The 23,075-nt window shown below is 52.0% G+C and overlaps 2 protein-coding genes across 9 annotated transcripts in view; one reads left to right on the top strand and one right to left on the bottom strand.

The window, feature by feature from the left end:
* CUNH1orf167 (chromosome unknown C1orf167 homolog) overlaps positions 1-13,840 on the top strand; it is a 26,875-nt gene extending 13,035 nt beyond the window's left edge. The window contains 10 exon segments of the mRNA XM_029554496.1: positions 1,999-2,178; positions 3,553-3,616; positions 3,905-3,990; positions 4,661-4,720; positions 4,722-4,819; positions 7,646-7,763; positions 9,403-9,432; positions 9,434-9,473; positions 10,450-10,643; positions 13,714-13,840. Of these exon segments, the coding sequence (XP_029410356.1) occupies positions 1,999-2,178; positions 3,553-3,616; positions 3,905-3,990; positions 4,661-4,720; positions 4,722-4,819; positions 7,646-7,763; positions 9,403-9,432; positions 9,434-9,473; positions 10,450-10,643; positions 13,714-13,840 (997 nt within the window).
* Positions 12,831-23,075, bottom strand: part of Mthfr (methylenetetrahydrofolate reductase) — a 17,731-nt gene continuing 7,486 nt past the window's right edge. For all 8 annotated transcript variants that reach the window (XM_017802402.2, XM_008849927.3, XM_029554488.1 and 5 more), the window contains 8 exons: positions 22,026-22,219; positions 20,977-21,227; positions 20,601-20,735; positions 20,341-20,521; positions 19,946-20,128; positions 19,045-19,146; positions 17,044-17,163; positions 12,831-16,799 (listed from right to left, as the gene is read on the bottom strand). In XM_017802402.2, the coding sequence (XP_017657891.1) occupies positions 16,581-16,799; positions 17,044-17,163; positions 19,045-19,146; positions 19,946-20,128; positions 20,341-20,521; positions 20,601-20,735; positions 20,977-21,227; positions 22,026-22,219 (1,385 nt within the window). In that variant the 3' untranslated portion in view covers positions 12,831-16,580. The remainder of the gene's footprint in view (positions 16,800-17,043; positions 17,164-19,044; positions 19,147-19,945; positions 20,129-20,340; positions 20,522-20,600; positions 20,736-20,976; positions 21,228-22,025; positions 22,220-23,075) is intronic.

Here is a 23,075-nt window from a genome sequence, read left to right on the forward strand (position 1 = left end):
CATATGTCTGCTGATAAGATCCAAGGTGCAAATTGGTACACCTCATTCCAAAATTTTAAGCTTTCCTCTTTTGAAATTTTTAATCCTCTAGATTTAAGTAGGTTTTTAAGAGAATGAATTTGGCGCTTTCTCTGTCGTGATACCGAGTTCCCCATTGTAAAGGGAAGATTTTTTTTAGATGTTTTTACAGCAATCGGACACTAGAGGGCTGAAGCGCCTTTGCAGAAAAAAAGTTGTAGTTTTAAATCTTTTGTCTGAGAGCCGCTTTTGAGCTATAGGCTGCTCGGCAGGGGTTAGCTAATTTGAATTTTCACTGAACCGGTTTCAGCTGTTGCTTGAACGCTTGGGGGCAGGGTAGAGGGATCTGCCTGACTCTAAAGCTTAGAACTTTAGGGATTTTTCCTAGCAGTGTTCAGATGGAAAAGTTGGATGAAGTGACGGTTTCCAAAGGGACATTCCTGAAATCAAAATTTCAGGAGATCACAGTGGTCCCCAGTCACAAGACCTGCCCGCAAATTTGAGAGGCTGGGGGCCACCCCAATGGGTTTTTATTTGCCGATGCATCACCAGGGTTGATATTAAGGAGATGTCTAGATAGAGGTCTTTGTCCACACCTGTATAGGCAGTCGGGGTCCCCTAAGGGGTCAGAGAGACCTTCAGTTAACACCAGGGGGTAGCCCTGGCCAGAAAAACCTCAGTTGTCTCTCTGGCCCTAGCGGTCCCTCACGAGGACTTCTAGACCGGAAAAGAAAAGGAGGAAATTTAGAAGAGAGGAAGAGATTAGATTACCCTCCTGAGTGGGAGGGATACTCACGGATCTAGCGTTTCTGTGGGCACCAGCTCCTAGCTGGTATGAAGTTCAGAGGCTCTTACATTGTGGCACGAGGTTCAGAGGGTCCCACGAGGTTCAGAGGGTCCCATGAGGTTCAGAAGCTCCCACGTTGTGGCGCCAGATATAGGGAGTGCTCTGGGCCCCAGGCATGGTGTGCGTGTGCCACACCTGGCTAGTCGCGGCGCGGGTCTGGCCACAGGGCGTCTCTGGCCATGGCGGCGGGTGCCCTGCAGGCTTTTCCCACCGGCTCGGGTCCCGTGTCTCTGTCCGTGCATCTCTGGTGCTGAAAGTTTCTCTGCTACTGGAGCGTTGTCCAGCCGAATCCTGTCCCTTTTCCACCCGTGTACTTTCCTCAGGATGCGAGGTCCACTGGCCACTGAACCACGCGGGAAGAGTACGAGGACAGCGAAAGCTAGAATGTCCGCAAGTCGGTAACGAGGGGTGCTGCCCCCCAGGGAGGCTAAATTACAGGCAGGAGACACAGAACTCAGTCTACAGCTCTTTATTCCAAGTCTCAGCGACTCAGTCCCCGCTCTAGCCCCAAGTCTGCTTCTAGCTCCAAGTCTGCTTTTAGCTCCAAGTCTGCTTCTAGCTCCAAGTACTGAGAGAAGACTAGGATATTTATACCATGGGGGTAGTGGTAAAAGCTTTGGCTGTTAGGTACTTTGTGAGACATTGTATTTACATATGGAAGTGGGTTTCTGCCAGACTGCTGTCTGCCTGAAAAATCACAGGAAAGCATGGTATTCCTAAAGCCAGAGGCCATGTTTGTGTTTAGAGCATTTGTGGAGGGCACTTCAAAAGGAGAGTCAGGAAGGATGCCAGGAAGGCACCCTGCTATGAAAGGAGCCCCAGCACATAATCCCGAGCTGCATGAGCTGTCCGGACGTGAAGGGGCTTCTACTTTGCATAACAGAGGTCCCCAACAAGTTCCATCTCCTCCCTACAGCCTGGCTGGGTGCTGGATTGTCTCACTTTCCACCTGGAAGGCGTGTGACCCTCCACCCCTGTAAGTTCCTGGTCTGATGGAGGACATGCATCCTACCCCTACCAGTTGGGGAAAATGATGTCTTCAGGTGGCCTGGAAGGGAGGGTGTGGAGGACACAGGAGGGCAGTGATGGGGAGGCCCAGGAGGCCTGAAGCCGTGCTGTGTGTCTGTGACCAGGACTTACTCTTTCCTAGGGAACAAGGTCCTCCACCGTTCAGTTCTGAGAACTGCCACCACCCACAACCTGGGGGAGAGAGTGACACAGGCCCAGTGGCTACCCCAGAAGCCACACCAGGGCTCCATGTGGAAAGCCTGCTGGAAGTTGGTCCTGCACCGGGCCCTGTTGCTCTGGAGGACGTGAGACTGCCAGCATCAGCAGGCCACGTGAGTGTCTAGGTGACCCAAGGTCAGCTGCACAGCATGGGTACATGAGCAGTATCTTTTAGCACAGGGTCAGCATCCCCCTCCTTCCTGCATCCCCGGCAGGAGGCCTGATACATTGTGTCACCCACTGGTGTCAGGCCTTGGGAGGTGGCCAAGGGACCCTGCACCAGTGACTGAACAGAAAGCTGCTGGGGGCACTTTCTCCATGCTGCTTGTACAAGGATGGTTGGTGCCAGGACTCTGAGCTCAGGCTGATTGATGGCTGTGGGGGAGGGGAAGCTGGGGTCATCAGGGGCCAGCTTCCATCCTGGGATCTCAGGGAACATAAGCCAAGGATTACAGAGTTAAGAATTCCAAAACTTCAGCACTCAAGAGGCAGAGGCAGGATCCCCAACCTGATCTATACAGCAAGCGGGTTCCAGGCTTATACAGAGGGCCTCTGTCTCAAAAAAATACTAAACAAAACCAAACCAGATTCTGTCCTGTTGGACCTGGTGGTATAGGCTTGTAATCTCAGCTAGGGTACAGGGAAAGCTTGTCTCAAAAAGACAAAAAAAACCCCAAAAATCCTAGGGTGGTTGTGTGTGAGGGCTCTGCAGTCCCTGAGTATGAAGTCAATGAGTGGTATGCCCCGACCCTGCTCTGGGAAAGGGCAAGGGATCAGTCCAGCTGGGAAAAGTGAGAACTGCAGGCCACAGACATCAAGAAGTTAGTGGGGGTGGGGGACAACTGGACATTATTTTTTGTTCTATTTTGTTTTGTTTTTGTATTTTTGTTTGAGACAAGATCTCCCTATAGCCACAGCTGGCCTGGAACTTGCTATGTAAACCAGGCTGGCCTCAATCTCACAGAAATCTGCTGCCTCTGCCTCCCAAGTGCTGGGATTAAAGGCATGCTCCACCACTCCCAGCCTCATTTTGTTTTTGAGACAGGGCCTCACTTAATGTACCTGGAAGTTACTATGTAGATCGGGCTGGTCTCAAATTCACAGAGATCCGCCTGCCTCTGCCTCCCAAGTTGGGCATCAGTTTGGCCTGTGTTTTTGGTTGTTTGTTAGAAAAAAAAAAGTTTATTGAGTGTCCTGCAAGGGGGCAGTGGGCTGGGCAGTCACTGGAGTGACACCTGCAGTTTATTTATATCTTTTGTGGTGCTGGCCATCAGACCCGTACTAAGATCCACCACCCAGCTATGGCATTGCTGTTTCTCGAACCCCCCAATGACCCAGTGACCCAGTGGCTTCAGATGGCCACACTCACAACAGCCAGTGTCTCTGGGTAGCCCGTTTGATTAGCCCTGTTCCAGCTAGAGGTGCTGAGAATCCCAGAGACTCACCTGCCCCCTCTGTAGCTTTTTCTTTCAGGGCATGCAGAAGCGTGCTCTGCGCTGCATTCTGAGCTGGTGGCATTTGAGGGCCTAGGGTCTGGACACTCAGTCAGGCAGCAAGAAGATCATGTCAGCCCTGGAGCCACGGAGCAGTCACCCTGAAGAGGAGGCCTGGCTGGGTTGCAGAGCACCCCAAGGCTTGCTGGAGAAAGTAAGAGGCAGGGATGGAGTAGAGAAGTGAAGACCCCAGGATCCATATCTCTCTCTCTCTCTCTCTCTCTCTCTCTCTCTCTCTCTCATCCCTAGGGCCCCCACCTCCCACCTCCCTGGAGACTGTGCTGGTGAGTGTCCTCTAGGCAGCCATGTGGCCAAGCAGGGACAGTGCCTTCTGCTCTGGCATGTGCAGGCCCTGAAGTTCCTGGTGGCAGCGAGGTGGTGGCAGCAGTATACCCTCCAGAGGCGGTAGGGACCCCTCCTCAGGAAGAGCAAGCAGGGCTGTCCACTGTGCAGTGGACTTACTGTCTCCTGACTCTCCTGGAGTCTGCATTTCAGGAGGCTCCCTGCTCATGTTCCAGTCAGTGTGGCCCCCAGAATCAGGGCCCTTCAATGCCTCCAGTCCTCCAGCCCCATCCTGCTGTGAGGGGTGGGGGTGGGGCAAGGCACTCAGATGTCTCTGTTTCTCCCCAGAGGCTCTCACAGGGCAGTGTTTGAGAGGGACAACCTATGTCCTAATCCCAGCTTTGCACCTCTGGATGTATGATCTTGGGGCAAACATTTCTGTGCCTCTGCTTCCCTATCTTTAATGGGGGCAATAACAGTACCGACCCCAGTAGGGCATCCACACGTAGAGGCCCATGCCTCCTGGCACAGTACCTATAGCTGTGTTTACGACTGGTGAGCACTGGACTCAGCAATGGGAGTTGAGGGTCCTTTCTTATTACCATCCTCTGTCATTGTGTCCCTTAAAGGGGCCTTTGACCCCTCTAATCCCAGAAACCCACTCTCCCTTGATGCAAAGAGGGAGAAGAGCCACCCAAGTCACTCCTACCACTGAAGGGAGGTGAGAGGAGGGCGAGACTGGTCCCAGGTGGCAGTGACTACGTGCAGGGTGGACACTCCCCTTCCTTCCCAGTATCCTTCTCAGCTGGAACCACTGGACCACAGCTCAAGGGGCCCAGAGAGAGCTAGCTGCCAGCTGGGCATCAGAGCTGCAGAGCTGTGATGGGCCTGTGGCGGCAGCAGCTGGCAAAGTGGCAGGCAGTGGAGCAGTGGCTCCATGAGCCAGAGACTAGTGCGAATGGCCCTGAGGTGCTGGCTGTCCTGCTGGCAGAGTGAGCCGAGGGCTTGGGGTGGGGAGGTTGGGGAGGGAGCACTGGGTAAGAGAAAGCCAGGGTCCTGTGGTGACACCCAGAGTTCCACAGTCATCTCAGAGTCCAGGGATTGGATCCCAGGACTGGGTGGTAGGGGACGACCCAGGGGTGGGTCTCTGCTCTTCTGTCCCCTGTTAACGTGAGCCTTTAACAAATCCTCATCTGTAAAACAGGGATAATGTGACACCTGCCTCATGGGGTGACTATGGATCAGAACATCAGCACCACCCTCCTCTTCCCTGTCACCTTCATCCTGAGCCCTGATAAGGGGGAGGGAATGGATGGAGTCACAGCACTCTCAGGGCCCAGCAGCTGGTTAGACAGGGGAGGCTCAGGCCAAGGCAGAGAAGTGGAAAGAATAGTTTTGCTGAGGGAGCTGGCTAAGGCTGCAGGCTGGGAGAGGAGCAGCTGGGGAAGGAACAGGGATGAACTGGATCCTGGCTCAGCAGGAAGGAAGAGCTTTCTGTGTGCACACAGTTTGACCCCAGCCAAGTCACAGTCCAGGAGGCTAAGATCCCTTTCTGTACTTCACAATTTTATGTAACTAATTAACTGTGTTCTGGGATGGAACCCAGGGCCTCCCCATGCTGGGCAAGCACTCTACCTCTGGGCCACACCCCAGAACTGATTATAGTCTTGAGGGTTGTTTTTTTTTTGTTTGTTTAAGACTTTTAAAAAATTATGTATGTGTGTGTGTGAAGGCTCATGAGTATGTGTGTACCACATGCATGCTGGAGCCGACGGAGGCCAGAAGATGGCATTGGATCCCCTGGAACTGGAGTTATAGACGGTTTTGAGCTGCCATGTGGGTGCTAGGAACTGGACCCAGGTCATCTACAAGAACAGCCAGTGCTCTTAACAAACGAGCCATCTCTCCAGTCCCCTTTTTCCCCATTTTAAAATTTTATTTGTGTGTGTGTGTGTGTGTGTGTGTGTGTGTGTGTGCCATGGCTTGTATGTGGAGGTCAGAGGACAACTTAGGGGAGCCAGTCCTCCCGTTGCATCATGTGGGGCCTGCGGATTGAATGCAGGTCACTGGGCTTGGCGACTAGAGCCATTACTTGATGAGCCATTTCATTGGCCCGAGAATATTCTTTTTTCAATTTTAAAATTCCATTTTTTATTTATTTTTATGTGTGTATGTGCTTATATGTGTAGACACACATGCACATGTGCCTTGGCACGCATATGGAGGTCAGAGGGACAACTACCATGTGGATCCTGGGGATAGAACTCAGGTTGTCGGGCTTGGCAGCAAGCACCTTTCCCCATTGAGCCATCTTGCTGGCCCACTGGGAGCCATTTTCAAGGCTGCTTTCTACAATCCATCTACTGTCTTTTTTTTAATATTTATTTTTATTTTATATATGTTAGTGTACTGTCTGCATGCATGTGAGTGCACCCATATCATGCAACGTGGAGGAGGTCAGAAGAGGGCTTCAGATTCCCCTGGAACTGGAGTTAAGGACGGTTTGTCACTGCCATGTGGGTGCTGGGAATCGAACCCGGGTCCTCTGCAAGAGCAGTCACTGCTCTTAACTGCTGAGCCATCTCTCCAGCCCCCATCTACTGATGAGCTGTTAGACAGGATTTGGTTGTTCTGGGAATCTGGTGATGTGTCCATGGGGGACAGCTGCTTCTCCAGCCCATGCTTGCCCATCTAGAATAAATGCTGATGCAAAGCAGCTGAATCTTCTAGCTTGCAAAGAGAAACTGGAAATCTAGGTTTTGTTTTTATTTTTTATTTTTTTGGTCTTTTTGAGACAGGGTCGCCCTGTAGCCCCAGCTGGCCTAGAACTCACTATGGTAGACCAGGCTGGCCTCAAACTCACAGTGATCTGCCTGCCTCTGCCTCCCAAGTGCTGGGATTAAAGCTGTGAGCCACCACGCCTGGATTGTGTGGTGTGGAGCTCAAACCCAGGGTTTCATGTGTGCTAGGCAGCCACTCACATTCCCAGCTCTTTGATTTTTTTTTAAAGAAATCTGAATTCTCCCAATGTCCAAACATTCTACAACAAAACAAAACAAAGCACTATTATTTTTTTAATTAATTTTAATTTTACATGTATGGGTGTTTTGCCTGCATGTATGCAAGTGTTGTGCAATGCTCATGGAGGCCAGAAGAGGATGTTGGATCCCCTAGAACTGGAGTTACAGAGAGTTGTGAGCCGCCATGTGGGTGTTGGGAACCAAACCTGGGTCCTCTGCAAGAACAACCAGTGCTCTTAACTGCTGAGCCATCTCTCCAGCTGCCAAACAGAACACTTTCTAAAAAAATATTTGTTTTATGTGTATGAGTGTATTGCCTGTGTGTATGTAAGTGCACCTGTGTCATGCAATGCCCACGGAGGTCAGAAGAGGGCCTCGGATCCCCTGGAACTGGAGCTATGGATGGTTGTTAGTTCCCCATGTGGGTGCTGGGAACCAAACCTGGGTCCTCTGCAAAGGCAGCTAAAGTTCTTAACTGCTGAGCCATCTCTCCAGCCCCTAAACAGAACACTTTAAGCAAAAGAAATTCAAGGCTGGGAACAGCATTCACAGTAGAATATGTGCTTAGCACAAGCAGAGTGCTGGGTGCGGTTCCCAGCACCAAGAAATAGACCAAAACCCCTCAACTCCCTGAACTGGATTGGCCTGGTGACCAGAAGCATTTTGGCCTAGACAGAGTGTGAGGCAGAGGGCTGGCTGAGCAGGGCCCAGGAGAGGCCTGGGGAGCACCCAGTGGCTCTTGGTCTCTCTGGACCCAGGGCAGCAGTTCCTGCATGAACAGTACCAGAGGTGGGGGCAAGTCCACCTCCAGGTCCGGTGGAGGACGGTGTTCCGGTGCTGGCAGCAAGCGCTAGTTCAGCGGAGATGCCTTCGGAGGTAGGTGTATCTAGGGTAGGAGGGGTCTGGTCCTCTCCACCTGGGAAAGGCAGGGATCCCAGGACTGGGGGAGATCCAAGTTGGAGGCCTGGCACTCTGGAGGGGAGGGGGCTGGAAAAGAGAGTCAGCTTGGGGCCAAAGCCACGGCCAGCAACCTCTCATTGTTTGGAGTTGGTGAGAAGACTCAGACATCCACCTCCTGGCCAGGATAGTCCTATGGCTTCAGAAAACAGTGAAGCTGGCAGGGGTGATTTCTTCAGGTATGAAGAGGCCAGTCTTGTGGTCCCCTCACAGTAGCCAAAAGGGGGATTTTTTTTAAAGGCAGGATGTCATGCAGCCCAGGCTGGCCTTCAACTCTCTATGTAGCTAGGGATAACTTAATTTTTTGGTTTTATGTGTATGAGTGTTTCACATTCATGTATATAAGTATAGCAATCCCCAAGGACGTCAGAAGAGGGTGTCCACGGATCCCCTGGAACTGGAGTTATGGACAGTTGTTAGCCGACATGTGGATGCTGGGATTCGAACCCAAGTTTTCTGCAAGAATATTCAATGTTCTTAACCGCTGAACCATCTCTCCAGCCCCCACGGATGATTTTAAACTCTGATTCACCTGCCTTTGTCTCCAGAGTGCTGGGGTTATGGTATGTCACACCATGCCCAGTTTATATGATGCTAGGGACTGAACCCAGGGTTTTGTGGGTCCTCGGTTTTTGTTTTTTATTGGTTTTTATGTGTATGAGCGTAGTGTTTTGCCTACATGTATATAAGTGCACCATGTGCATGTAAAGCCGGAGAAGGCAAGAAGAGGGTACTGGATCCCCTGGAGTTGTGGTTGTTAACTACTGTTAGGGTGCTGGGAACCAAACCTAGGTCCTCTGTAAGAGCAGCCAGTGCTCTTTTTTTTTTTTTAAATATTTTTGTTATGTGTATGAGTATATTGCCTGTTAGATTTTTGGAAAAGGTAAGACAGAGGAGTAGGAGACAAGAAACCAGAGCCAGACCTGCAACAGGCAAGGAATGTATCTTCCTTTATTCAAATAGGATATAGTGAGAGGTAGAGGCTGTCTTCAAGAACCAGACATCTACACTAAACGAAGAAAATGGGGGACTTTATACCAGGGTTGTGAGACACAGCTGCATTTATGGGGAGTTGAATTAGTGCCTCAGTTTGGTATCCTTGAGGGTCTCTTTTCTCAGACAGGTGGGTGAGTTATCTATAGCACTAAAGGAGACAGGTGGGCTCCACAAGCAGTCACTCAGTCCAAGGAGTGACCAGTTGATAAGGCTTGAGTAAGACCAGGCTTGAGCAAGGCTAGGCTGCCAATTCTATCATTGCCAGCATTTATGTAAGTGCACCTGTGTTGTGCAATGCCTGCAGAAGACAGGAGAGGGCATCAGATCCCACGAACTGGAGCTATGGAAGGTTGTTAGCGGCCATGTGGGTGCTGGGATTCAAACCTGGGCCTGACTCATCTCTCCAGACCCTGGCTCTTGTTTTTAAAAGACTAGGTTTCACCATGTAGCCCAGGCTGGCTCCTGCTTCAGCCTCCTGAGTATTGGATTGTACAGGTATCATTTTGAATAGATGTGGCTGCTGACTCAGCTAGCATGGCCCCTCCTCTGCTCATGTTTGCAGTTATTTCCAGGCCTGGTGTCAGCTAGTGAGGGGCACAACATCGAGCCTTCCAGGAAGGCCTGAGGAGAACAGTACTTATGGCCACACTTGCTATCTGTCAGGAGGCCTGCAGACCAGGGGTCAGGGCACAAGAACAGCATGTGGCACAGGCATCCATCCTGTACTGGAGAAGCTCTGTGCAGCAGAGTCAGGCCGATAGCTGTCAGGAGGCCTGCAGACCAGGGGTCAGGGAACAAGAACAGCATGTGGCTCAGGCATCCATCCTGTACTGGAGAAGCTCTGTGCAGCAGAGTCAGGCCGATAGGCAGCTGAGGAGGACCGAGGCTCATCAGGTCTTTGTGGCATGGCAAGTGACCTTGGGCTGACACCAGGAGGCCCAGCATCAGGCAGAAAAGAGAGCTCAAGTCCTGGCCCTAGCCCAGGTAGTCTTGTGCTGGATCCTGTGGGTACAGGAGTCCCACCTGGGCCAGGTCCACCCAGCCCACACCGCTCAGCAGCTGACTGCCCAGTGAGTGCCCATGCTAAGGGCAGCCTCACATTGCTTCCAGCCCAGGGTTCAAGCTTGCTTTTGGCAGTGGCAGAGAACATGGGGTGGCTGGGTGGTACCTGTTGGGTGGCCAGGTAGCTGGTAGCTCCTGGAGCTGGTTCTGGATATGAATCCCAGCTCTGTCACTTTCTCGTATGATCCGTCCTTGGGAAGATGCCTGACTTTAGCTGCTACACTGCCTTGCAGGATTGCCAAAAGTGTGCGCCTGTGTTCAGTAAGGGGCCAGACATACTGGCGGGCAGCACACCAGTGTTCCTGCTAGGGATGGGAGCAAACTGTAGCCGGCAGGACGTTGTGTCACCTTAAACTGGATGCTTGTCCCTGATGTGATACTGCACCCTCCTGGTATTTCCCAGATGAATGAACTTTCCAGAAGAAAGCTGGGAGGGGCCCAGGCCTGTGGCTTTGCCTTCCTCGGGGCACTGGGATGGGCTTCCTGCAGGCCGAACCTTAGAATCCTGGACTTGATGGCCTGGGATGTGGGCACCCTTCTTTTCTAGGGTCCCAGAGGCCACATCTGGCAAGTAGGGTGTCACCCTGTGCCAGCAGGCCGGGCCCCAGAGCCTCCTGAGGAGTCACTGTTGAGACCGAGGCTGGAGCCACCAACCCCAGTCCAGGGAGCTGACTTCAGGCTGGCCAGCAGAGGGTGCGTCCTGCTGCTGCTGGACAGCACAGCCCTTCGGATGCAGGTGAGGTGGGTACAGGTACAAGTGGGAGGGAAAAACTTCCCTCATCAACCACCAGCCTGAGAAACAGCTTGTTTCTGCCCATGATAGTAGTGATTAGACACTTCTCCAGGGGCAAATATCTTTACAGACCCCCCACCCCCGCATCCCAGTTCTTGCATGCCCATTGGCTCTGGTTGGCTGACAACATAGAGGAGGTGGAGCCAGTCAGTAAATCTGAGTGGCAACCCTGGGCAGGTCTGATTGCAAAGGCAGTGTGTGGCTCTTGGTCAGACACAATGATCTTTTAAACAGTGTTTGTGGGAGTGTGCGCCTGTGTTCAGTAAGGGGCCAGACATAGGTGGGCAGCACACTAGTGTTCCTGCTAGGGAAGGGAGAGATGGTTCAGAGGTTGAGTGCTTGCTGCTCTTGGAGAAGACTTGAGTTCAGTTCTCAGCACCCGGGTCAGGAGATTGACGACAGCCTCTAACTCCAGCTTCAGGGGATCCAAACCCTGCGGCCTTGACGGGTACTTGTATATGTTCACAAAACCACTCATGAACATAATTAAAAATAAAAGCTGGCTATGGTGGCGCACACCTTTAATCCTAACACTCAGCAGGCAGAGGCTGGTGGATGTCTGTGAGTTCCAGGCCAGCCTGTCTATATAGCAAGTTCCAGGTCAGCCAGGGCTACTAGTGAGACCCTGTCTCAAAGTAAATAAATAAGTGTAATAAAAATAAATACATGAAAAACAATTTTTTTCTTTTTTGGTGTTTTTGAGACAGGGTCTCCCTGTAGCCCACATGGCCTGGAACTCACTATGTGCACCAGGCTGGCCTTGAACTCAGAGATCTGCCTGCCTCTACCTCCCAAGTGTTGGGACTAAAGGCATATGACACCACACCCGGCTACATGAAATTTTTTAATGAAGCTGGGGAGACTGCTCAGCAGTTAAGAGCACCGGCTGCTTTCAGAGGATGTGGGTTTTGGTTCCCAGCATCCACATGGCTCACAACCATCTGTAACTCCAGTTCCAGAGGATCCACTGCTGTCTTCTGGCTCTGTGGGTAATAGGCACACACATACACAAGCAAAACATACATACACAGTCTTTTTTTTAAAGAAGTGTTTATGGGGCTAGGTGTGGTGGTGCATGTCTTTAATCCCAGCACTTAGGAGGTAGAAGCAGGCAGATCTCTGTGAGTTTGAGGCCAGCCTGGGCTACATAACAAATTCTGGGCCAGCTGGGGCTACACATTAAGACCTTGCTTAAAAATTAAAAAAAAAAAGTGTGGATTAGTTAGATGGCTGAGTGGGTAAAGGCGCTTGCCATGCAAGCCTGGCAACTTGGGTTTGATCCCAAGAATCCATGTAAAAGTGGATGGAGAGAAATGACTCACCAACATTGTCCTCTGACCTCTCTGTGTGCTGCAGCAGGTATAACCCACCCTCAGATAAACGTGCATCTTTTTTTTTTTTTTAAAGTGTTTGTGTGTAGGGGGATAGAACTCAGGACCTTGCACACAAGTGTTCTACACCCCCAGCTCTTTTATTTTTATGTATAAATGTGTATGTTCATGTTTGAGTATGTGCCCATGTGGGGGTGCCTGGGAGACCAGAGAGGGCATCGTGTCATAACTCGGAGTTACAGGCAGTGTATTAGTCAGGGTTCTCTAAAGAAACAGAACTGGTAGAATGGGTAAAGTGAACTAAAAAGTTCAAAGGTTAGATGCTCAAAAGAAACTGTACTATTTTGGGCCAAAGTCTGCTGTTTGGTCTTTGAAACTCAGATCTCGGATACATTAAAACCATATTCCCGTTTACCTGCAACTATTTTATTTCTCATGTGGGGATATCCCTTCCACTTTGAGGACTAACAGCAGAAGTTATATTTGATATCTACCTCTCCTACACTATCTTACAAAGACATTTTATTCCCTCTGTCTTGCTGATGGTTTCTGAACTGTCCCTATGCTTACACCTGGCTCTGCACTTCACCTCAGTTTCTCGGTTTGTCTTCCACAGCAAACTATTGTCTGCTTACAAGTAAGGGTCACGTTTTAGTCATCTTTGCACACCCAGCCCTGCTGTAGTGTCCAGTACACACTCAACACCCCCAGCTCTTAAATTCACTGTTAAATCATAGTGCAGTCTAGGATCCAGAAAAATGCATGGGGAGTGTACTAGTAATTTTATTTTTTATTGGAAAAATTAAAGATGCTCATTACAGAAAATAAAGTAGAAAAAAATTTATTTTTCTCTCTCCAAAGGTAACCTTCAGTCCCCCTTTCCAGACCAGAAGTCTTTAGCTCTGACACGCAAATAGTTAAGAGGCAGGTGGACAGCAAGAGGGAAGAGGCCATCATGAACACCGGAGACAAGAATTGGCACTGCCAGCATCTGGGGATGCAGCTGGGGGACCCAGCCAGAGATCCTGGCGGGCCAAGCAGCAATCCTACTTGGCATCACCAGGAGTCCTGCTACCAGGAAGAACTCAACTCTAGAAAGCCTAAGGAAATCATGAAAGTGCCTTTTGCTTTTTAAATGAAACTGGAACAGATCAGTGTCAGTGGCTTTCAGAATTCACATATATGAGGTTATGGGGTCTCAAGTATTTTACTTTTAGATATTATGTTAACAAGGCTTTGTAGACATGGCTCATATAACCCAGGTTGGCCTCAAACTCATGATCCTGGTGAAATTATATAGGTATACCACCAGTCTTTTCATTGTTTTTTTTAAAAAATAGGTAGGCATGGTAGCATGGCTTTAATCCCAGCACTCCAAAGGTGGAGGCATGAGGATACCTGTTAGATTGAGGCCAGCCTGATCTACACAGAGAGTTCTAGGCTAGCTGAGGCTACAGTGAGACCGTCTCAAAAAGACCAATATATATGTACACACATACACATACACTTTGATGTGTCCTGCTGGCTGGCTCCTCCTGGTGTCTTGGGGACTGTTGGGTGAGAGATTGATGAAGCATCCCATTTGTGCACACAGGTGGGAGCCCACTCTGGCAGGGAAATCAGGAATCCCTCTTGGCCAGCAGGCCCCAGCCCACTAGGTTGACTTCTCCTCTGACTGCTCCCTCAGACTCACAGCTGCTGAACACTGGTCACAGAGACTGCTGCCCAACCTGGTATGGCAGCACAGCTACAGTGAACAGAGGACCAAGTCCTGGGCTCTGAGTAAGGAGCTGGATCCCCTGGGCAGTCCCTAGCCATCAAGCCATCTCTGTGAATCACAGGGTTCCTGCCCACATCCTCTTGAGTATCCCAGCTGTTGAATCAATTTCTTTCTCCCATTCTTGTTAGTGCCCTGAGCTAGTCCACAGCCTGGAGGCCTGAGGGGGAGGGGGCAACTGCCCTCCTGGTCCAAGGCATTAACCTCTCCTGGACCCAACTCTCCTCTCCAGGCGACAGAGAGGCCTCTCTGTTCGGCCATCCAGCTTTGGCTGCCCTGCCTGCATGGGCCCCCAGCCAGTTCCCTACAGGACCAGAAGGGCTCTATAGACAGGCTCTTCAAATGTAGCTGTGATGGGAGTAACTGTGCATGTCTAGGGAGGAGGGATGGTCCTCTCTGGCCAGTGGCTGAGCTTGTGGGACCCTTGAGGGGTGGCCCAGGCCTGGGGCTGTACCTTCATCTTGAAGAGGTCATGATGCTCATGGCCTGCAGGTGTAGGTCACTACAGAGCAGGTGTCTCCAGGATCTGCTCCAAAGGTTCCAGGCTTCCCAGCAGGCCAGACTCCTGGCAGAGACATGGCAATGCTGGGTAGATGCTCAAAGGATGGAACAGCTGTCTCAGACTCTGGTAAGTGGACTTGGTCACTCTCCACCCTACAGATGTCCTGGGGAGTACCTCCTGTTCATTCCATCCCACAGCTAACTCTAGAAACTACATTTCAGTATGGTCTTTGGACTGACTAGTTTGAAACCTTGGGGGTGGGCCAATGGGATCTGCACCTGCTAACTTTCCTCATGTGACACTCCTTGTCGCGCCCCCCTTCACCCTGGAGTGACAGAGAGGTAGAAGAGCCAGGACTTCCCGGAGGGCAGACGGCCTCTTCTGTCAACTCTCCCATAGCTCAGGCAGTGGCACCTGGAACAGACTTGGAGGACGTGGCGGCAAAAGGCCCTGCAGTTGTGGGTGGCTCAGCGGCTACATCAGCAAGAGGACTGCTAGATCCTTTGCCAGGTATCAGCCAGGTGACCCCCTCACTTCACTCAGCCTGTGTTCTAAAACCAGTGTTATCTCCAGGCTGAGCTGGGGAAAGGTGGGGCATGTATATTCCAAACTCCACCCTGAGGTCTCTCCATTGGGTGGGTTGGTCAGGTTGGTTATACAGTACACGGCCTAGACATGGAAGCCCTTGACTGTTGGTGGCCCCAAGCCCAGCGCAGTATCATTGTCAGACAACCTGAGAAACAGGCTATTTGTGGCAGTGGCCGCCCATGCTGGTCCCTGTAGGGTTTGGGCCAAGCTCAGGCTTCTCATTTGCAGGTCACTGGGCATGGCTTCCCAAGTCACAAGTCTGGTCTATTCTGAGCCCATGTATTTGGCCTGGGACAGGGTGGGCTGGCTGCCAGGGCAGGAGGATCCTCTGGCTGGAGCACATATAGCATGGCCTAGGTGCCCAGGTGTCATTCCGGCCCTGGAAGGAGCCTGAGACAAACAGCCTTTCCTGTCCCTCCCTGCGTTCAGGCCTTTGAGAAGTGGTCCCAGCGCCTGGTAGCCAGAACACAGCAGAGAAGCCAGCAGTAGCCTGTGCCCCTAGGAGCAAGTGGCAGCAGCTCAGATGTGATGGGCTTGGGGCAGCGGAACCCAGCAGCAGCTGTGAAATATTCCCATGGGATGAATAGGACTGAGCCCAACTTTCCAAAGGAAGGAAGAGCACCCACACCCCAGGGAGTACAGTGACAGAGGTCCAGTTCCTGGAGCTCTGGGCAACAATAAAAGGTCCCCCTTAGTCTTAGCTGTTTCTGTGCAGTTTCTCAAGGCTGGCCCCCACTGCAGCCATCTGGGCCTGGAGAGGAAGAGGAAATTCCCTTCTCAGCCTCAGCTATTCCATGGACTTGCCCCCCTCCCCCAACCCCACTCCTTCAGCCACAAGATCAGCAGGCTGGGAGCCAGGACACTGAGCAGCCATCTATACCTGCCAGTCACTGCCCCAGGCAGTGAGGCCCCAGGACTGGCTGGGGAGGAGTCCCGGGAGACATCTCCAGGGCTAAGCTGAACAGAGGCTGCTGGCAGGAGCCCTGCCCAAAATGAGGCAGGGAGTGGGCTGCACACGCTGGGCAGAGCTGGGCCTGCTCAGCTCACCTGCTCAGGTGAATCTCGCCTCGCCTTGCCTGTTGGCAGTTAATGAACAGAAAAGGCAGCCAAGACCCCCATGTAGGACAAAGGTCAGAAGGCCTTTAACCCTTAAGGAACACTTCTCCAGAAACAAATACACAGACACACCCTTTTCACTGAGCAGCCCTGGAGAAGAGGGAGAAAGCTAAGCTCTCGGGTCAAAGGTCCTTGCATTATTGGGAGTCAGTCCAGGCCCATCCCAGGGGGCCTGGTGTATAGACAGCTGAGTAGGGAGGAGGGCAGTGGTATCTGCCCCTTCATTTTGTCATGCCTCTTCCTATGGCCTGTGTTCTCTCTGCCTGCCTTACATGGACCCAGGTACAAGTTCACTGGGCTCCCAGGCTGGCTACCAAGGCTGTCTAGATATAATGGCTCAGTTGCAATAACCGTCTTTTCCCATTCTCCAAGAGGGTGGTGGTCCCCTGTGGATGGGGATGCTTGACACAAGAACACGGGCTATGGGCTTTAGCAGAGGTACCAGGCTCCTAAACGCAGCCATCTCAGGTCCAGCCAGTGTGGATGCCTCCTGCCAGTCTAGCTGCCATCCTCATGTGGGGAGAGATAAGGGAACACAGGTTCCAGGTGAGGAGGAGGTCAGGACACAGGGTCACAGTGCCTCTGTCTCTCTCTTGTTGGTGGTTTGCCTGTTGAGCAATTCAAACGTGTCTTCCACCACCTGCCATAGGCAGTTGTCGAGCGGGAACTCATTGTCCACCAGGTTGACCAGGAAGTAGTTGTCGTGGATGTACTGGATGATCATGCGGGACGGGGATTCCTCCTCATACAGCTTGCCCCACTGCTCGATCCACAGGGCAAAGGCCTCATCCTGTATTCGCACATGTGGGCAAAGACACACATGGGCAGGGTTAACATGACAGCCCTCTGGTCTGGGCCCCTGCTGCTGTCCTATAGGGCATGTCCCAGAAAGGAACAAGACCAGAGCCATTCCTGCCCAGCAATAAACACTATGTGCTAATGGGTGACCTTGCAGGCAGGACTGTAGGGCCCAGGGATGTGGCTTAGCCAGGACTCTCACAGTGGCCAGGGCAAGCTCCCTCCCACTCCTTTACCTTCCAGAACATGAAGCTGACAGGATCCACCACAGTGGGCTGGATGATCTCTCGGCCAGCGAAGATGCCCCATGTAACCGCATTGGGCTGCAGCTCGGGGGCATTGGTGATGTTCTCTCCCTGAGAGCAGAAGCAGGGCTGAGGCCTCAGTGCCCTGACACCTTACCCCACTAACTGCTTCCCATCCTACTGTACTGCCCTCCTAGCCTGCACCTATGAACAGCATCACCTTCTACTTGAACCACAGTCCTAGAGGCATTGTGGGCATGTCTCCTCCTCATTCACCTGACTGGACTCCCTATCATACCCTGCATGCTTTATTATTATTTTCAAAAATACTTTATTACTTTTATGTGTATGAGTATATTGCCTGCATGTAGGTAAACGCACCCATGTCATACAATGAGAGGGTGTTGGATCCCCTGGAACTGGAGTTGCAGACAGTTGTTAACTGTCATGTGGGTGCTGGGAATCAAACCCAGGTCCTCTGCAAGAACAGCCAGTGTTCTTAATGGCTTAGTCATTTCTCTAGCCCTACTTTTTTATTATTAAAAAAGAATTTATGTGTATGAATATATTTTCTACATGTTTGTAAGTGCACCTGTGTGGTGCAATGCCTGCAGAGGTCAGAAGAGAGCATAGGATCCCCTGGAACTGGAGTTATGGACAGTTGTTAACCACCATGTTGGGTGCTGGGACTCAAACCTAGGTCTTCTACAAAAGCAGTCAGCACTCTTAACTGCTGAGCCATCCCTCCAGCCCCACTTTATTTTTTAAACAAGGACTCCCATCAGCCTGGCCTTGAACTCAAGATCTTCCTGCCTCTGCTTTCCAAGTGCTAGGATTACAGCTGTGTGTTACACCACCTGCTCTTTCGCTCTTCTTACCTAGGCCCGCTGCTTTCTACCTGGGTCACATGGCCCTCCACTAGCCTCCCTGGCTCCGACCTTCCCTGGTACCTGCCATCTGTACAGCCACCTGCGACAATCTGTGTAAAATGAAATGGAGGCAAGCCACTCTGCTCCTGGAGAAAGGCTCCCTTTGTCTCAGGAAGCCCCAGGCACCATGCAGGACTGCTAGAACTCGGGCCCTGGCACAATACTTTTACCTCCTATTTTCAGTTTTCCCAGGGATAGTGCAGTGCAGAGTCTTTTCCTCTGCCCTTTCCACATAATGCCCTTTGCCTGTTAGCCAACTCCTCTCTGTCCTTAAAAAGACTCAGCCCAAGGTCTGAAGAGATGGCTCTGCCGGTAAGAGTGCTTGCTATGTGGGCATAGGACCTGAGTCTGGATCCTGCACCCAGGTAAAAAGCTGTGTGTGGCCCTGCACCTGCCTGTAACTGCAGCACAACGTGGGGTGGGGAGTGGGGGATTGGTGCAGGGAATGGAGACAGGACTGCTTGGGCTTGCTGGCTGTCAACATAGCTCCAAGTCAGTGAGAGACCCTGTCTCAAGGGAGTAAGGTGGAGCGTGACAGCAGGACACCAGGTATGGATACCACGCACACACACACGCCACACAGGATCACATCCACCCACACACCCCTACCCCCACCCCCATACACATACCCACACAGGATCCCTTCCAGAAACCCCGGACCTCTTGGGTGTGATGTCTCTCTTCTGGATCCTGTATCTTCCTCTAGCCACCAGGTGTGGACACCACACACACACACACACACACACACACACACACACACACACACACACACACACACAGAGGATCCCTTCCAGAAACCCCCTGGGTATGATGTCTCTCCTCTGGATCCTGCACTACCCTATATTGAACTTGACTTTCCTACTGACTTGTTGTTGTGTAAGTTATCTGTCTCCCTCACCAGGCTGGGAGCTCTTTGGGAGAAGAGACTTGCCCCCATTTGGTCTTGCTGGCTTGCACAGTCTGTCTGGCCATGGCTAGGCACCTGGGGACTGTCAGAATAAACGTGGATGCTCTCGAGTGTACTCTGCTGAGTGCCATAGAGCTGAGCCCAGGAGTTGCCTACCTTCACATCCACAATGTGGTAGTTGACTCGGAGCTCATATTTCTTCAGCACTTGCAGAAGGGCCTGCACTGTCTCCCGGGAGGTAAAGAACTCCAGGTAGGCCTGTGGGGGAAGAGTACCCATTGTATCAATCCTAGCTCCCCAGCAGACATGCTGTCTTCTCTCCTTACCCTGTTCCAGCTGTCCTCCACATATGACAGACTGGACTTGCCTGCTCTACCTCTCAGCCAGATGCCTATCCTCCTGGCTGTCCAGGAGGGGCCTCCATCAGTACAAGTGGAGGACACTGAATGCATCTGGATTAGAGGTAGCATGGCCAGGATGAACTGTGGAACTGGTGAATACAAAAGGGAAGGGGTAAGGGAGGATGTGGGAAGAGCTTGGCACAGCATGGCCTTCCCAGCTGTTAGATGACCACAATGATACAGATGGGCTGGCTGGGCCCTTCGGTCTGCAGAGGGCCTCCCTACTGTCACTTGGTAGAATCCTCAGAATACGGCACCCAGAGGAGGAAGCCAGGTTTGGGGAAAGTGGAGTGAGCTGGCTATGTCAAAGAAAACAGCAGAGCTGGTATCTAACCCAGGTCTCTGCATCTAGGGCCCAGGGCTTTGGTTCAGAGTGCAATTTAGCTCCATCTGGCTAGCCCTCACAGCTCCCGAGAGGTAAGTGTTTGCTTTTTCTTCCCCTGGGCTGAGCACCTCACATGCTTTGTGCCAGAACATAAAACACATCTAATTTTACAGAAGAAACTGAGGCTTGGAGAGCCCAGGTGACCTGTCACTACCTCTGTCCAACTGCCATTCAAAATGCAGGCCCAGGAGGGAAAGGCCAAAGTTCTGGTGTGGTGTGTAGGGTAGTGCTGGTGCTGGTCAGGGTAAGCAGCCCTGAGCACCCAGCATACCTTCTGGAAGACGTAGCCCCCACTGGGGCCCCAGCCCACAATGGGGTCAGAGGACGGCTTCCCATTGATGCTGGGCTGTGAGTTGATGGTGAGGATGCCCAGGCGGTTCACTCGCAGCAGCTCCTCCTTCATCAGGCTGGTCTCAGCTGCCAGGGGATCATCGTTCCAGGGCAAACAGGTCACCTGCAGGGCAGAATGAGCTGGGCTGGGGCGATGATGGGCCAGGGCCCAGGTTGCCCCTTGGACAGTCCTCGGCAGAGACCCAGCCTGTTTGTGCCTCCACGGGCCCATCCCAGGTGGGATTTCTTAACCTTTTACCTTGGCTGAGGTGTGCATCCACTAGAGAAGAAGCATTCCAGCCCCATGGGGTCCAAACCCCACTCTGCACCACTCACCTTGTAGCCATGGCGGTTCGGCTCTCCGGAGAGGTAGTGCTCAAAGACTTCGAAGACGCTCTCTTCGCTGGTGAGCTCCTCACCCCACATCTTCAGCAGCTCGTTCCTGGGGGACTTGCTTTTCAGGTAGAAGAGGTAGTAGTCCTTCAGTTCCCCAAAGGCTGGAGAGGAGGAGTTACCCCTGGTAGGGAGGACCAGAGGTCAGAACGCTTTCCTGCAGACCCCACCCCTAACGCCTCCCCAGCACCTATGGCCCTCACCAGCGGCCATTGGGAAACTCATCCCAGTCCTGTGTGCGGTAGATGTAGCTCTTTGGTCTGGAGGCCCAGAAGATGGGGCGCACGTCTTCCTCCCTGCGCTTGGGATGTGCACTGATAGCCCAGGGCAGGGGTCGCCTGGTGAGGAGGGAGAAAGGTCAAGGACTTGACTGGAGTGAGCTGGAGGAAGCTACCATGCTTGGCCTCTGGGATGTGGCTCTGAACCTCCACTACATGTGGGGCACTCTCTGAGCTGGAGGGTGGACCCCTGGGGCCTTGGCTAGCTGTGGCACATAAGGGCCTCCTTTCCAGGTCAGGCCTGACACTGTACCACAGCTGCTCTGAATTCCCTGGGGACTCACTGGGCCTCCACCCTTACTTGGGGTCCTCGGTCCACATGCCCAGACGCTTTAGCACTTCCATGGTGGCCACCTTGCGGTTGAGGGTGTAGAAATGGAGGCCTGGCACCAAGCCACTGTCCAGCAGCTCTCGGCACAGGCTGACGGCCAGCTCGATGCCGTAGTTGCGGATGGCAGCATCGTTGTCTTTGATTGGCTCAATCACATCCTTGATCTTCTTTGGCACCTCCAGCTTGGACAGTTTCACAAGCTGCCGAAGGGAGGTGTAGCTCTGTCCAAGACACAAGGGGTTGTGGGATCACCTCTGGCCCATCTCCAGCCTACCCCATGCCGGCTCCGTTGGCCAACTAGTTTTATACGGAGAAACCCATGATAGCCAGGTGATATCACAGGCCTACGCTTGGCCTCACATTGCTTTTTCACCCTTGGCAGAGCCCAGTGGTTGCCTGCAGTATTTCTGTATTTCCGAGTCAGTCCCAGAGCCTAGCACCTAAGAGCCTAGCACCTAAGAGTCCCAGAGCCTAGCACCTAAGAGCCTAGCACCCATCACCTAAGAGTTCCCAAGCCTCACTGGTCACAGTCACCTGCCAGACTTAAGCTATACAATACAGATTCCCAGGCCCACCTCAGGCTGTTATATCAGAACTTTTAGAGGTGAGACCTAGAGACCCAGCTGTGAAGCTAGCTTATCAAATGTTTCTGGTGAGATCCTAGGTTGAGAAATACTCATTAACCTTTTTGTTTTTGAGACAAGGTCTCATGAAGTGCAGGCTGGCCTCAAACTCCTGATCCTCCTGCCTTTACGTCCCAAATTCTGGAATCACAGGTGTGTGCCATCAAGCTCACCTTAACCAAAAGTTCTAATTAGAGTTGTAATCACAGCAGACCAAAGTACAAGCTCTAAACAGACATCCCTGCTGTCATCAGGGCAACAGAAGTTGCACAGACAACATCTGATGGGAATCTAGTGCCACTTAGGAAGAACTGCAGCATGACTCAGCATCTCTCCCCAGAGCCATGGCCCAGATTGGGACAGTGGAGCAGAGTGGGGTTCTCCTGAGCCCCTCACCTGAAGGGGAAAGATCCCGGGCAGGATGGGGCAGGATATGCCCATCTCGGTGCAGGCCTTAACAAAGCTGAAGAAGGTGTTGGACTCAAAGAAGAGCTGGGTGATGATGAAGTCAGCACCTGCAGACACTTTCTCCTTCAAGTGCTTCAGGTCCTCCTCAAAGCTTCCTGCCTCGGGGTGGCCTTTGGGGTAACCTACCAACAGAGATGAGAGGCTGGTCTCTACATACATGCTCAAGGAGGGAGGATGTTGATGCTTGGCCTGGGCTCTGCATGCACATCTCCCAGCAGCCATCAAGAGAGGTGAACTGTGGATGGCCAGGCTCGATGGCTATGCCACTGACCCTGCACATGAGCCCTGTAGGAGATGGCTTGAGCTGCTCTTTCAGGAATGGGAGTGGGTTACTCCGATTGTTGCACACTGCCCTGCCTCAGTCAGGCAAATCAGGCCTGCACTTTATGCCCACGAACAGAATTCGACATCGATACTGAGCAGTCGCTAGGGAGCCAGGCTTGACTCCGGGCACTGCATCTAAGGTGTTGGTTCATGGTTTTTGGTTTGCTATTTTGTTTTGTGCTGGGGAGTGAACCCAGGACCTTATGCATACTAGGTAAGAACTCAGCCACTGAGCTACATTCTCAGCCCCTCTAAGTGTATGTGTGTGTATTTAATCTTAACACCAAGATAATGAAAAGTTAAGAATCCTATTATGGGGCTGGAGAGATGGCTCAGCGGTTAGGAGCATTGGCTGCTCTTGCAGAGAACCCAGGTTCAAATCCTAGCACCCACATGGCAGCTAACAACCGTCCATAACTCCAGTTCCAGGGGATCTGATGCCTTCTTCAGAATTCATGGACATCGTATGACATGGATGCACTTATACACATGCAGACAATACATGCATACATATATATATAGGTCTTTTTTGAGACAGGGTCTCACTGTAGCCCTGGGTGTCCTGGAACTCACTATGTAGACCAGGCTGGCCTTGAACTCACAGAGAACCACCTGCCTCTGCCTCCCAAATGCTGGGATTAAAGGTGTGCACCA

The sequence above is a fragment of the Nannospalax galili genome, unplaced genomic scaffold, assembly GCF_000622305.1.
Source record: "Nannospalax galili isolate Female #2095 unplaced genomic scaffold, S.galili_v1.0 scaffold1225, whole genome shotgun sequence".
Classification (NCBI taxonomy): domain Eukaryota; kingdom Metazoa; phylum Chordata; class Mammalia; order Rodentia; family Spalacidae; genus Nannospalax; species Nannospalax galili.